Here is a 13,285-nt window from a genome sequence, read left to right as displayed (position 1 = left end):
GTCCACCTCATGATTTGCGACCCACTGGAAGACGATAGAGTGGCCATGTGCGCTTGCTTTCCTGTATACTTGTAGAATTTTAATGACCACAGGAAGAAGTCCCATATAGTTGCCACACATTGCAGCGCAGATCTGGAGTCCGTAAAGACGACCTCGGAACGGGGCTGTCAGTAAGTTTCCGCAGGGCGAAAAGAATAGCATAAAGCTCAGCGCATGTTGACGATGTTTTATGTGAGAGATGGTGGCCATCTGTAATTGACTCGGAGGGAAAGACAAAGGCAGACGACGAATTTCCCCCTCGTGGTATTGAGCCGTCCGTGAAAACTGCGGTGGAAGTCTCATAGCACGAGCTTATCATATCGAGAGGGAACTGCTTCATCACGCATTCAGGGACATTGTCTTTCTTCTTTGTTTGCCCAGTAACTGACAGAGAGATGCAGGACGTCGTAAAAGTAAGTACAAGGAAGAGTGCTGGGAGCTGTTGGTGCGACCACAATGTCAGGTATGCTAGTCTCCATTTGAGACACACATGGGTGCACACTGCTGTGCTTGCGTCTCCGAAGCTTCCTAACTAGCTGATGCCGCCGATGGTGAGCTAGAAGGCGAAGGTGGTGCCGATACATCTCCCCGTAGCGAAGCACTTTCCTTGCTGGTGAAGTTCACCAGCAATGAACCGTTTGGATCTCGACCTAACTCTTGCGCCTTAATTCGTACCGATCATGGTCGAGGAGTTCTAGATGAAGTTTAATGTCGCTTACCTCCTCTAAATACGACCCAGCGTTTCCTGCTTCCAACTGCAGTAGAGCTTGGTACGCCTCTTTCAGTTTGCTCTCTTCATACATGCGTTGATAGGACAATACGTTACTTCGCTCAATCGCAAATGACCTGACCTCCTGCTTAAAGTACTCCAATTGCGCCGCCGCACATCTCGTGTCAGAGGTGATATCGGCGAGCCTATCCACAACATATTCCACAAACGGCACGTCATCAAGGAGCTTTGCATTCATTTTCCACAACTTCCAAGACCATGAATCGCCTATTCCGCGAGCTCGATTTCCGACGGTGACGATCACGAGGCAGTGATCACTAAAGTACACCTGATGAACTTCATACCGAGACACATCTTTGCGCTGATTTTGGCCTGGGGAAAAATATATCCGATCCAACCTTGCATGTGAGCTGCCTTGAAAGTGTGTGTACTTGATCGTTGCGTGTGTACTGAACTCAGTAGCGTCCCTAAAACCGTATGCCTGGACTATACGTTTAAGGCACTCACCACTAGAGTCTTTAAAGGCGGGCGAGGGCGAGGCCGGTGAAAGACGTAAACAAAAATCAATCGTGATTACAAATATGCAAACTTCGTGCGCAAGGTCGCACGCGCAAAGCACAGGTGTTCATCGAAAGGTAATCCCAAATGTGTGTATTGTCATCGAGTGAGGCATCGGTGCCGGTATTATTTTTCGAGAATACACTGAGAGAAACCGAGATGAATGTGAGATAAATTCGGCAGGCCCCTGAAGACACAAGGTTCAGCTCGCAGGGGCAGTTTAAGTCGTCCTGTGTACGTCCTCCTTTAAAGGACTTGAGTGTTATAATACACGTACCTTCCCTCATAGCAACCATATAGCTTGAAAACGAGATAATGATACCTTCCTCGAGGATGCTGATAATTTGTGATGCAGGCGGGTCGGGGTGGCAGCTTACTTGGAACCCCAGACGGTCGAAGGTACCATGGATCCTGTCCACGTCTCTTGTCGAACCTTCCCTTTGGTTGCTGACAGATGCATCGCTGGACGCCTGCACGAGTAAGTGAAAATGCATCTTCGTTCGTAGAAAAGGTCCGCTGTACAGTGAGACACATGGTTATGATGTTGTAACGTCAGAAGTTGTAACGCAAACCCGTTCAAGAGGGCACGTTTACTTTGACTTCGTTTTCAAGTTTTTTTTTTTTTGTCACCTTCCCAAATTCCTTTTTCACACAAAAAGGGGCCGTACGCATACCTCATACGTGCGTACGGATTCTTTCCACGCACTTGCCCAGCACGGTCGTTTGTCCTGCTGTTCCTGCGAAACCTAACTCCATTGTTGGTAGATTCCGTTGGCGGTATCCTCTCGGCTTGAGTTCTGTGCCTGCTTCGCGCCAATGGAGCGAGGACGGAACGGCCGGACACCGGTCTCCGACTGTCACAAAATTCACCAGCCGCCTGTAAGTCACCGTAGCCGCTCCCCTATTGACAAAGGACCTTCAGATCTCTATGAAGAACGGCTATGCAGCATGATGGCCTTAGATGAGCACTCTTTGCATCATGGTTGGTCCTAAGAAGCTGAAATCTGTCTTAATTAATGGCGTCGTCTCTCCCGGGAAGCATCGTGAGCAAGTCCCTGTCGTCGGAGATCCCTTCACCCTTTTAAACTAAGGGAAGAACAAACCGCAAGGTATTCCAGTGCTGTCCAAGCCCATAGAACCCGCGAGGTCTTTTTGGAAGTTGAATCCCAACGTGGTTGCAAAAGACATACGGTCTGTTGAACCAGAGCAAGTCGTGCACCGCCGTGTGAACAACGACGGCCCCTTGTGCATTTTCGCGAAGACGGAGAGGGCAGCTAGTGTCCAACTTTTCGGTCCTTCGCACGGTCGCGGGCGTCGACTGTGTGGGTCCGTCGTAGTCCGGGTAAAAGTTAACATCGTTCCTGTCGCCCATACCAACGAGAACCTGGCTTCTTATTTGAAATGTGAGGGTATCGTTTCGGCTCGTCGACAAGTACGATATCCCACAATATCCCACAACCACCACTCTTGACCACCACATGCTCTTGAGAAGTGTCCTTTATGCTACAAGATCAACGAGTACGTGGGCGGCCCAGTGCAATGTTTTCATTGCCAACAATTTGATCATCCTGCGCGTAGCTGCCGCGGGCCTCAACGCAGCAAAATTTGTGCCGGACCATAGAACTTGAGAGACTGCACGACTCGGCGGCAACCGAAGTGCGCTAACTGCGGTGGCCCTCGTGTTCTGTTGCATTCTTATTGCTCGTATACGAGTACTGTGACGCAGTGCATCCAGGAGTCTGTGCCTCGCCCAGTTCAGCGTACCAGAGACCATAATGTCATATACGTATCAGCTGAACAACTCACTGATGTGCCCTGTGCTTCCCTCCGATCCTCATCCCGAACTGTGAAGGTCCCGACGGGTAATATGAGCACCAATCCTAGCGTTGAACAGGAGGAGGCGGAGGAGGGCGTCTAGGAGGAGGGCGGAACGCAAAGCCCGACGAACAGGTCTGCTTCAAGCCATTTCAGCAGCACGGCGTAATGCATGACTTGTCCAGAAGGGAGTACTGTCTGTGTATAGAGGGCGCTGGTGCAAGTTCTACGCTGGTCTCCCGTCTCTTGCTCGTGTCTCCAAGGTTTGGCGTGTGGGCGGAAGTCTGAAAGGGACCCTTTTACCTAGATATCATTTGGGTGCGCTCGCATTGTCTCTCAAGAAATCTGAGGGCGACGTGGCACACGACTTTGGCAAGAGCATCTCTGCAGGGTCGCAGATTGCGCACACTGAAATATTTCATGACCATACTTGCTGGTTGAGAGCCGGTGATCAACGACGTGATAGACAAGGATTTTTCGGTTGCCGAATCCTGGGTTCAGTGCGCCTCTCACGTGCAAACTCCTCGCCAGGTGCAGACGGCATCACTTATACGGTCATCCGAAATCTTAGCGATGCGGGTATTCCCTTTCTGCTCCATGTCTACAACAACACCTCATGCAGAAACGGGGAAGTGCCGGCGAGCTGGAAAGATGCGTTAGTTGTCCCTCTATTAAAGGCGAGCAAGCAACGTTTTGATCTCTACTCCTTGCGTCCTGTCAGCCTCTGATGGTCACTCACATGCTGCCTCGGTAAAGTTTTAGAGCGAATCGTGCTGCGTAGGCTAGAATGGTGGCTTGAGGGGCACGGAGATTACTCCTGGAGAGATGACAGGTTTCCGTCAGCGCCATGGATTGGGTCTTCGACCTTGTCACCTCCGTCGAATAAGCCAAGAGCCAGAATAAAACTGTCATGGCGGTTTTCCTGGACGTCAAAATAGCTTACGATACAGTCAGTCACCCCTTTGTGCTGCACGCACTGCTGCAAGGCCAGGCCTCTGACAGAATGTTCTGCTCTCTGACAGAGCACTTTCTGTGCGCACGCATAAGGGGTCCACAGCGAAGATTGGTTTAGCTCATGATGTAGCACAAGGGAGTGTCTCAAGCCTAATTTTCTTCAATCTGGTAATGGTAGGCCTAAGGTCCAGCGTTAGCCGAAGAGTGAAAATTTCCATCTATGCCAATAACATTTGTGTTTCGACTATTGGGAAATCGAGGCCATCCATACACCGTCGTCTTCAGCTTTCGGTGGATAAGATTTGGCAGTATTTCACTGGAGCAGGCATTACCTTCATGCCTGCTCAGCTGAAAAAGCAGCAGCGCTGGCCTTTACTAAGAAGGATATGGGCCAGTGACAGCTTTCTATTGGTAATACGCCACACAGACAAGTTAAACACCACAGATTTCTGTGTGTCATCCTTGATCCCAACCTGTCCTGGGAGAAGCATGTCGACTACTTTGGATCTGTCTTGTACCATAGGGTCCAAGCCCCCCCCCCCCCCCCCGCGATACATCTACCCAGCTGACACCAAAGGAGAGCATGTATATTTCGACGACAGGGACCGTCAAGTCAGGCGGAACCCAGGTCCAGTTGTATCCCCCGCTGATTTGGTGGCAGCCGTGGCACTGATTCGTTTGCGTTCGTTCTCGCGAAAATGTCTGTGGCTCTGTTGACAGAAAAAGTGTCGTGTGTCTCGCGAATATGCGCGACAGAAGAATTGGAGGCTGCCAGCATCATTCGAATCCAGCCTCCTTCTAAAAAATCTTGACAAGAGCACGTACTGTGGAGGACACGGTGGTCTAACATCTCCAGCCCGTGGGGGAGCGATCCCCTATCGGCGATGTCGTCGCACGAAGGAACTACACCAATACCCTCCCCGAGGGGAGGTCGGGCTGAACTGCTCTCCCTGGCAGACGGCGCTGAGAATGCGATGGTACTCTCTCTCGACAGGTGACGCTGCGTGGCCTTACCTCAGAGACTGTAATGGTATAGTTCCTTCGTGCGCGACATCGCCGATAGGGGACTGCTCGGCCACGGGCTGGAGATTTTAGACAACCGTCTCCCCAACAGTACTTTGGACAAACCACAACTATACCACTTCTCGGGCGCAGAAGCGACATCGCTTCGTCGTATGTCGGCAACAGGGCCCGCTTGCACGAAACAAACTTAGTGTAATACTTAACGAGTTCCCCACTTAGTGTAGTGCCGGAGCCATAAGTGGCTCGCACGAAACTTTTACAACACTAAAGTGGTGTGGGCTAGCTCTGCACAATTTAGGACGCTAGCCAAGGGTCCTAGGAGCACCCTAAAGTACCGCACTAAAGCTTAGGACTAACATGTCAGCCGCTATGAACCGTGTAGCGAAGATTCGTCGTCGGCACTAACTGTATCTCGCAATACAGTACGCATTTTCCTCGCCATACTAACAACGTCTCATTTCTTTATGCTGTGGGTGCCGTACGTTTTGTGCTTTTCGTTAGCAACATCTCTCAAAATGATCGCCGTGCGAAGTGGCTCTCACCAGCACTGCCGGTGGCGATAATTTCCCAATCATCGAGCAATTCGAGACATACTTTGGGCCACAGGCTTTATTTTATTTAACGAAGGTACGCAACAAGTGACACGCGTTCTTGCAGCTACAATGATATTACAATACCTTATTTTGGTTCTACAAACTGTTTACGTGCGACGGCAGAAGCAGACGACTTCCCAGAATCCAAACATGCCGGACGCACGACTTCCTGGGATGAACTCCGGAAGTTCTCTTTCTACCAATGAGTGCCTCTGAAAACTGCAACTGGTCGTAACCCCGATCCACTTTAGAACACTTAACTTGGGGCGGTCGTCGAAGTGTTCGTGCAGGCCTCTTAACTACAACCCTAAACTTAGTGCACTAACGCGTTAGTTCAACACTTGCCAAGTGTTACACTTAGGAAGGTTTCGTGCAAGCGGGCCCAGATCAGTTTTTATTCCAATAAAGCTCGATCGCTACAAAACACGTGGCCTTCGGACGCGAACGCCATTTCCTTGTTTCTACGCTCGAGAAGCACGTAATTGTGGTTTCTCCTGATTGGCATGCCAAAGTTTGTCGATTTACATCTAAAAGTACGTGTACTAGTTTCAAGATCTACGAGAAAGAGATTTAATTAATGCTGACCGCCTCCTACTCCGGTGTCTCGCACTTCATATGAAAACATATAATTAAAGGTTAAATAACGCAATAAATGTAGGTAATTGTTGGTCCAGTAGTTACATGCCCTTCCCTATGTATACGCAGTGTCTGTCTGGCCGCGCAACCCGCCCGCAAATACGACATCAGTACTGCCCTCACAGCATTTTTTTTTTTTTTAATGTTCGTAACGTACTAAACAAACTGTCCGGGTAACGTTAGCCAACAAGACCTCGAACTTGAAGCCATTGCTCCGATGCCTTCGTGGGCGTGAAGCTAACTCGTCATATAATCTTAACCCACATGTGCTCTGGAACAGCCTATAAGCGGGGAGACACGCCATGACATGGTCATTCACGATTAAATTGTTGTTGCCTGCAAACACGCCACAGTACAGTACAGAATCTGTGCGGTATTGTCTTCCAGACATTTCTGGTACCGTTTCAAACGTGCGTGGTTTCCTATGAAATAATAAACTTGGCGCTGTACTTACATCTTTTATCCTCGCAATGTTGATTATGAGGCAAGTTCCTCCTCTGGATCCGTCTACACTGTACTCGGAAGAACGGCCATCTCCATCGGCTGCACGTAAGGGATACAAAGACACATCGTATTTTATAACAGCTATACAACAATCCGCACAATGTGCGCGGTAAAAGTATAAATACCGCAGTGTATATTAGCGCGCCACGGTGCACAGCTTTATCATAGTATGCCTCAGTTTTTATCCATCCAACTTTATCATATCGAATAAACGATAAAGGAAGCTGTCACCAATCTCGGGAAAAGTTACTTGAAAAAGTAACCGAGTTACTTAAAGTTACTTTATGGTTACAGGTACAGTTACTCTACACAAATAGTAATTAATTAAGTTACAGTAAAAGTAACTCAGTTGTTTACTTTCCAAAACGGCACAAAACAAGGAATCCAGTTCAAAAACCATTTGTTCTGCACACGATACATCTCTGCACTCCATCAAATGCAATACGTCCTAAAGGTGCAATACTAATAGTGCAATACGTCCCTCCCCCTAAACATCACGAGGAGGGAATCCGCCGTCTGCGGTTAAGCGTGGCACGAACGCCAACACGGCTCTCCCAAATCAGCACGCTTGACACCCCTACATACCCCTACAGGCGACAGTGGAGGAGCAGGTAGGAAGTGTTTTTACAATTACCTACAACCTACAACACAATCAACCTAACAATTACCTACATTTATTACGTTATTTAACCTTTAATTAAATGTCTTGACGGGAAATGCGAGACAATCGGAATTGGAGGCGTTCAGCATTAATTGAATCTCTTTCTCATAGATCTTGAAACTAGTACACGTACTTTGAGATGTAAATCGCCAAACTTTGGCATGCAAATCAAGCGAGATCACAACTACGTGCTTCTCGAGCGCAGGAACAAGGAAAGGGCGTTCGCGTCGGAAAGCCACGTGTTTTGTAGCGATCGAGCTTTATTGGAATAAAAACTGATCTGGGCCCGCTTGCACGAAACCTTCCTGACTCCTAACCTTCCTCCCCGTGCCACTCTCATGGAGCGGCTAGCTGCCCTGGGGCTGAGGGAGGTTTCGCTGGCAACTGCTACTGGGCCCCCTGCAACGCCTCCTTCAGTGGCGCGTCGGAAGGGAACTCGTGCGCTTTCGGACTGACACAGGCAGGTCCCCCAAGGTCGCCATTTTCCCATGTATTTGTTCCTATCCCGATGCGTGCAATGCCGGAGGCCGCCCTTAGATACCCCATTGTTACCAGACGTTGGCTTGCGTTTGACTGTAGCGCGCTAAAGATCCAGTTGAAGCACAATCCAAGCCAGGCCAAGTCACCGAAGGAGAAATGGACGACTGCGCCTGCGGCGCCTGGTGTACGACAGGTACGCTATGTGATGCACGCAGCCGTGCACTAGATCCTTCCGATCGCTCAACACGTTCAAGAACGGGACCAAAAAGTGAAACACGACACAGAAAGTTGTTATACGCGTTGTATTTGGACATATAAAGACTAGATTCATTCGCAGAAACAACAAAATCATTTTGCCGCTAAACTTAGCGCGCTGAAGTGATCCGGAACGGCAACAGTGGGGTATCTAGTGGCGGCCTCCTTCGTTGCACGCTTTTCCAAGGTGAGTTTGGGGGACCTGGACACAGGGCTCGCGCTGAGCCTGTGACTGTGCCTCTGCTGTTTTTTTTTTTTTTCGCGGGAATAGCAAGTCGGCTTCTGGAGCCAGGCTAACATTTCCCCTCTTTCTTTGTGTTTTCTTTGCAATAAACCTATATCCTCTCCCCCATTTGTTCTAAATCATTCTAAAGAATTTTGAACTACTTGTGCAGGTTGCACTTAGACAACAGCTGCTGGAAGTGTCTGTGTAACGTGGAATTCAGATGGTCATTTCATGGCAGCACGGCCTAGCGCTCAGCAATAGACCTCTACCAATGAAACGTCATCATGACGTTGGTAGACAGACTGAAAGCGAAACAAATCGGAAGGGGAGGGCTGGGTTGCACGAATGGGAACTCGTTCGCTGCCTCCTATATTGAAAGAAAAGTAGGATGGAAGGTCGCATCCTTTTCAGGGACCATCGTAATCGTCTCAAGACTGTGGCTTTCGCGCCCGACCTTGTTCGCCTCTATAGCTGCGAGCGTAGCTCAACTCTACCAAATTTGTGGCGCTGTCGAGCACTATGACGTCATTTGTTTACAGACAGAGAGAGGTCTATTTCTAGGTTGGTGATCGAACTAGATCACGTGACCTTTGCCACCCGAACACGAGTGCCAGGAATCTAGGGGTTTTAGTCCCCTGCATCACGCTAGGGGCATCAGGGTCGCCCGTCCTCGGGTTCCGTCGTCTGCTAGACCATGTGAAATTCGACGTGCGGGCCAATGGGGACACGCGCACCCTTGCGGTGCGGATGTGGTGGCACGGGATATAATAGACGAGTTCGGAAAATCCCAGCGTGCTTAGCGCTGCTTTCAATTGTGGGAGTTTACGAATACGAAAGAAACGGGTGGCCTCCAAACCGATTTCTCCCGTACCGGTCCATTGTCTACGACGTGTCAATGTCGGCGAAAGTGAAATCAAGGATTATTATTTGTTCCCGTGCTCAGCAAGCGCCCAGGATGCAATGCGTGCGCAAAGAACACTGGGATTTTCTGAACTCGTCTATTGGGCAACACGCTGCTCGGACGTTTGGAGACCAGGCGGACAAAGTGTATAGATAGCAAATAAATAGACCTCTCCCTGTTTGTGAACAAATGACATCATAGTCTTCGACAGCGCCACCAATTTGGTAGAGCTGAACTACGCTCCAATCTAGAGGCGAACACGGCCGCGCCCCAAAGTCACAGTCTTGGAGGGGATTACGATGGTCCCTGATGGTCTCTTCCGTCCTATTTTACTTTCAATAGAAGGCATCAAACAAGTGTCCATTCGTGCAACCCAGCCCTTCCCTTCCGATTTGTTTCTGTTTCAGTCTGTCTACCAACGTCATGATGACGTTTCTCGGGTAGAGGTTTATTCTGAGCGCTCGGAAAACGCGACGCGAACATGCGAGATTGCTTGACTCTGACCAAACGAAGATGACTGCTCGGGATCTGGTAAAAAAATTGCCCCGAGATGACCATCCCAAATTCGCCATTAGTCTACCCCACTTTATTCCAAAGCATATCTAGGGTTGCTCAAATGGGACGCTAGACGGCGCCAAGGCTGCTTTTATGTTGAGCTTAGGAGAGCGCTGACCGCAGACCTGCTTTATCGTCATCAGAGTTATGGCAACGTTTCACGTTGTAACAACACACACACACACACACACACACACAAACTTTAATGTGAGCATTTTACTTTTCCGCGTGCAGCGAGGATTTTAGCGAAATGCACAACACCTTTAGTAGGCTCTTGTAGTGGATGATGCAGAGTGCATCCACATGAAAAACCGTGACACGATATGGGCCAAGGAATAGACAGTGAAGAAGCGCTATGGAACACAGCCTTAACTCAGATGTCTGTGTGGACGACCCAAACGCCTGCCGGAGTATTTTGAGAATGGACGTTGACACATTCGATTTTATTTTCCTCAAATGAAGCGTATCTCGTTGCTGAGCACCAATATATATGCGGTAGCCTGCCGACTGATCGACTGGCGATGACGCTGCGGTATCGAGCTACAGGTAGGCAACAATTAACTTAAGTTAATCAATTCAATTTTTATTTTCCTTTCGGCAGGAGGAAGGAAGCTTCCAATTATTATGTTTTTATATATGCATTGGAAACGTACAAGCGAAATGTTATGTGCACCCCGACAGCACACTATCTCAATCGGACGTCCGAAATAGATCCCAACGTCCATCTCCTCAAATGCAAACGGATATCATATGGACATCTCTAGGAGCTACATGAATGGAGGTCCCTAACCGTACATCCTCAGTATGTACCCTAACGGCCGTTTGGAGAATTGTCCGAATAGGGTCCCTGGCACGACATTGTAGGGAGCATTATCAGAGGAGAGAGAGAAACATGGCAAGGTGTGTCGCGGCGTGAGTTTGACTTTCGCTGAACTAACTGAATGCACCAAATCAAAAGCAGTAAGAAACACAGACGTTATAGTTATAGTGAGTTATACCTCAAGTAGTTCTTCAGTATAATGGTATCGGTATACGCAGTCGCATCAAACACCTCACCCTTCGGTTTGACTTGCAGGCAAACAAGACCCTCGAATTTGTGGAAGCTTGCGAGACAAGCAATATATAGTATCTGTTTTCGCTTTGGAAAGGTATGCCATTGCCTTTCTAAGTTCATGGTTCTAAGAGCTTTTTTGCTTTTTAAAACTTCATGCTCAATGTCCGCAACAGAAATACCAGAGGGAAACAAAGAGGAGCAACTGAGAAAGAAAGATGCAGTGGCCGCAGCTGAAACAGAATGGCAGGAAAAAATGCCTAGTAGGATTCTGTCCACTTATGCAGCAGCTCAATAAACAGTATCAATAATAATGAGAAAATACAGGGCCCTGAACACGGACGCAAGTAAGTCCATGCAACGCCCCGCACCTCCATGTAACTTCCTGTGAGGACAAACAACGGACATTTGTGAGAAGTCCAGACCGTGGCCACTCGGAGATATAGGGGACGTCGGGTAATTGTCTGTCTCTCAGCGAGATCCGAATTTCTGGGAAAGGATATCCCCAGGAACACCACAGGAAGTTTTGTTCCATTTGGGCAGTTAAGGTATGTCCAGCGAAAGAAATATCGGCGTTTATAAAATCCATTCTTTGTATCCCGTGTCTATTTCGCCTCACAGAGAGAAGAACAACAACAACATATATATTGTGATGATGAAGTGGGGAGGTTTTCCACTCTAGGAGTGGAACGCTACCCCATAGCTAGGGGTCTAATATGAGTGGTGACAATGATCAGTGATGACGATGAAAGATGACGGGAATGATCGAAGTGGCGATGACGATGCTGGACGTGATCGTGGTGGTGGGAGTGTCCGAGGGCGCTGCTGGGGTCATAGTGAGTCATTTAGGCCTGTCGCCTCAAAGAAGTCAACCACGTGACGTAAGGCCGCCCTGGAGTCGGCCGCGGTGTCCCAAGGGCCGAGGATGGTCGACAAGTTGAAGGGGCGGCAGCCAAGGGTGGCAAGCTGCGACTGCAGTGTACGCCTCTCGTTGACATAGGTCCGGCAGCGGAGGAGTATGTGCTCAACGTTGGCAAGTACGCCACACTCGTTGCACATAGGGCTAGCCTCACAGCCTAGCTGGTGTCGATAGGACGGAGTGAAGGCCACATTCAGACGTAGCCTGTGGATGAGTGACTTCAGAGGACGAGGAAGCTTTGCAGGCAGTCGGTATGACAGCGTTGGGTCTACATTCCCAAAGAGGACATAGTTGGAATGTCGTGTTGCCACTGTAGGGTAGACCAGGAATCGGACAAATGCCTGAGGAGGGATCTTCTGTCTCCTCTCGAGAGTATAATGGGCATAGAAGGTCGTTGTTGGTGTGCAGCGGCAGCGGCAGCGTCGGCCTCGTGGTTCCCAGTTATTCCGCAATGCCCTGGAACCCACTGAAAGGCAACGTAGTGGGAGCGATCTTGTAGGGACTTCAGGGCGCACAGGATGTCTATCACCACTGAGGCAAGGGAGCCGCGGATGCCCATGTTTTTAATGCACAGGAGAGCTGCTTTGGAGTCTGTGTAAATTACCCAGTGCCGCGGTTCACAGTCTTCCGCATATGTCAAAAATAACAAGATAGCATAAAGTTCAGCGGATGTCGATGAGGTACGGTGAGATAGACGACACCCACGTGTAACAGACTGTGATGGAATGGCAAAGGCTGAAGTTGAAGTGTCCCTGGTCGACGATCCATCCGTGTATACAGCGGTACTGTTGCGGTATTGAGCCTCGACGAAGTCAAGGGTAAGTTGCCTAAGAATAAAATCAGGATAGTTCTTTTTGTTGTTCTTGAGACCGGGGATGGAGACAGTGACAGGCGGCGATGGCAACGTCCATGGAGGCACTTTGGGTGGCCGTCTGGTCGACTATGAATTTGGGGATATGAGGTCTGAATGATGTCACAGCAGCATGAACCGTCGCGTTCCGTCTAGCGTGAAGCTTGCGAATCAGAGTGTGACGGTTATGATGGGCACGTAGACGCAGATAGTGGCGTGCAGTTTCCCGAGTACGGAGAACCTCAATGGGGATGTCCCTGGCCTCAGCCACTACTAGACGGGTTTCAGCGCCTCGTGGGACCCCAAGACATACCCGAAGGCTGCGCGCTAGCATGGCTCGAATCCTTTGAGTCAGTGTCTGAGGAAGTCCGTGTAGGACGGGAAGGCTGTACATCACTGAGCCACGAACCAGGGCATTGTGCAGCATGAGGAGATCCTTCTCGTCTCGCCCCCATCTCATACCTGCGAAGTGACGAATCACGTTGACCCAGCGTTGGACTTTCTGTTCAATGACGTCTATGTGGCGTTTCCACGA

General features: G+C 49.4%; 1 protein-coding gene across 7 annotated transcripts in view; it reads right to left on the bottom strand.

The window, feature by feature from the left end:
* The window catches only part of LOC135371085 (caspase-3-like), a 174,297-nt gene that overhangs the window by 43,522 nt on the left and 117,490 nt on the right, over nt 1–13,285 (bottom strand). For 5 of the 7 annotated variants that reach the window (XM_064605084.1, XM_064605085.1, XM_064605086.1 and 2 more), the window contains exons 5-6: nt 6,803–6,891; nt 1,705–1,797 (exon numbers count right to left, since the gene is read on the bottom strand). In XM_064605084.1, coding sequence (XP_064461154.1) covers nt 1,705–1,797; nt 6,803–6,891 — 182 coding nt within the window. Of the gene's footprint in view, nt 1–1,649; nt 1,798–6,802; nt 6,892–13,285 lie in introns of all 7 variants that reach the window. The other 2 variants (XM_064605082.1, XM_064605083.1) reach the window with 1 other exon arrangement.

This window comes from Ornithodoros turicata, chromosome 10 (genome assembly GCF_037126465.1).
Source record: "Ornithodoros turicata isolate Travis chromosome 10, ASM3712646v1, whole genome shotgun sequence".
Taxonomy (NCBI): domain Eukaryota; kingdom Metazoa; phylum Arthropoda; class Arachnida; order Ixodida; family Argasidae; genus Ornithodoros; species Ornithodoros turicata.
This window is presented reverse-complemented; position numbering and strand designations above follow the sequence as displayed.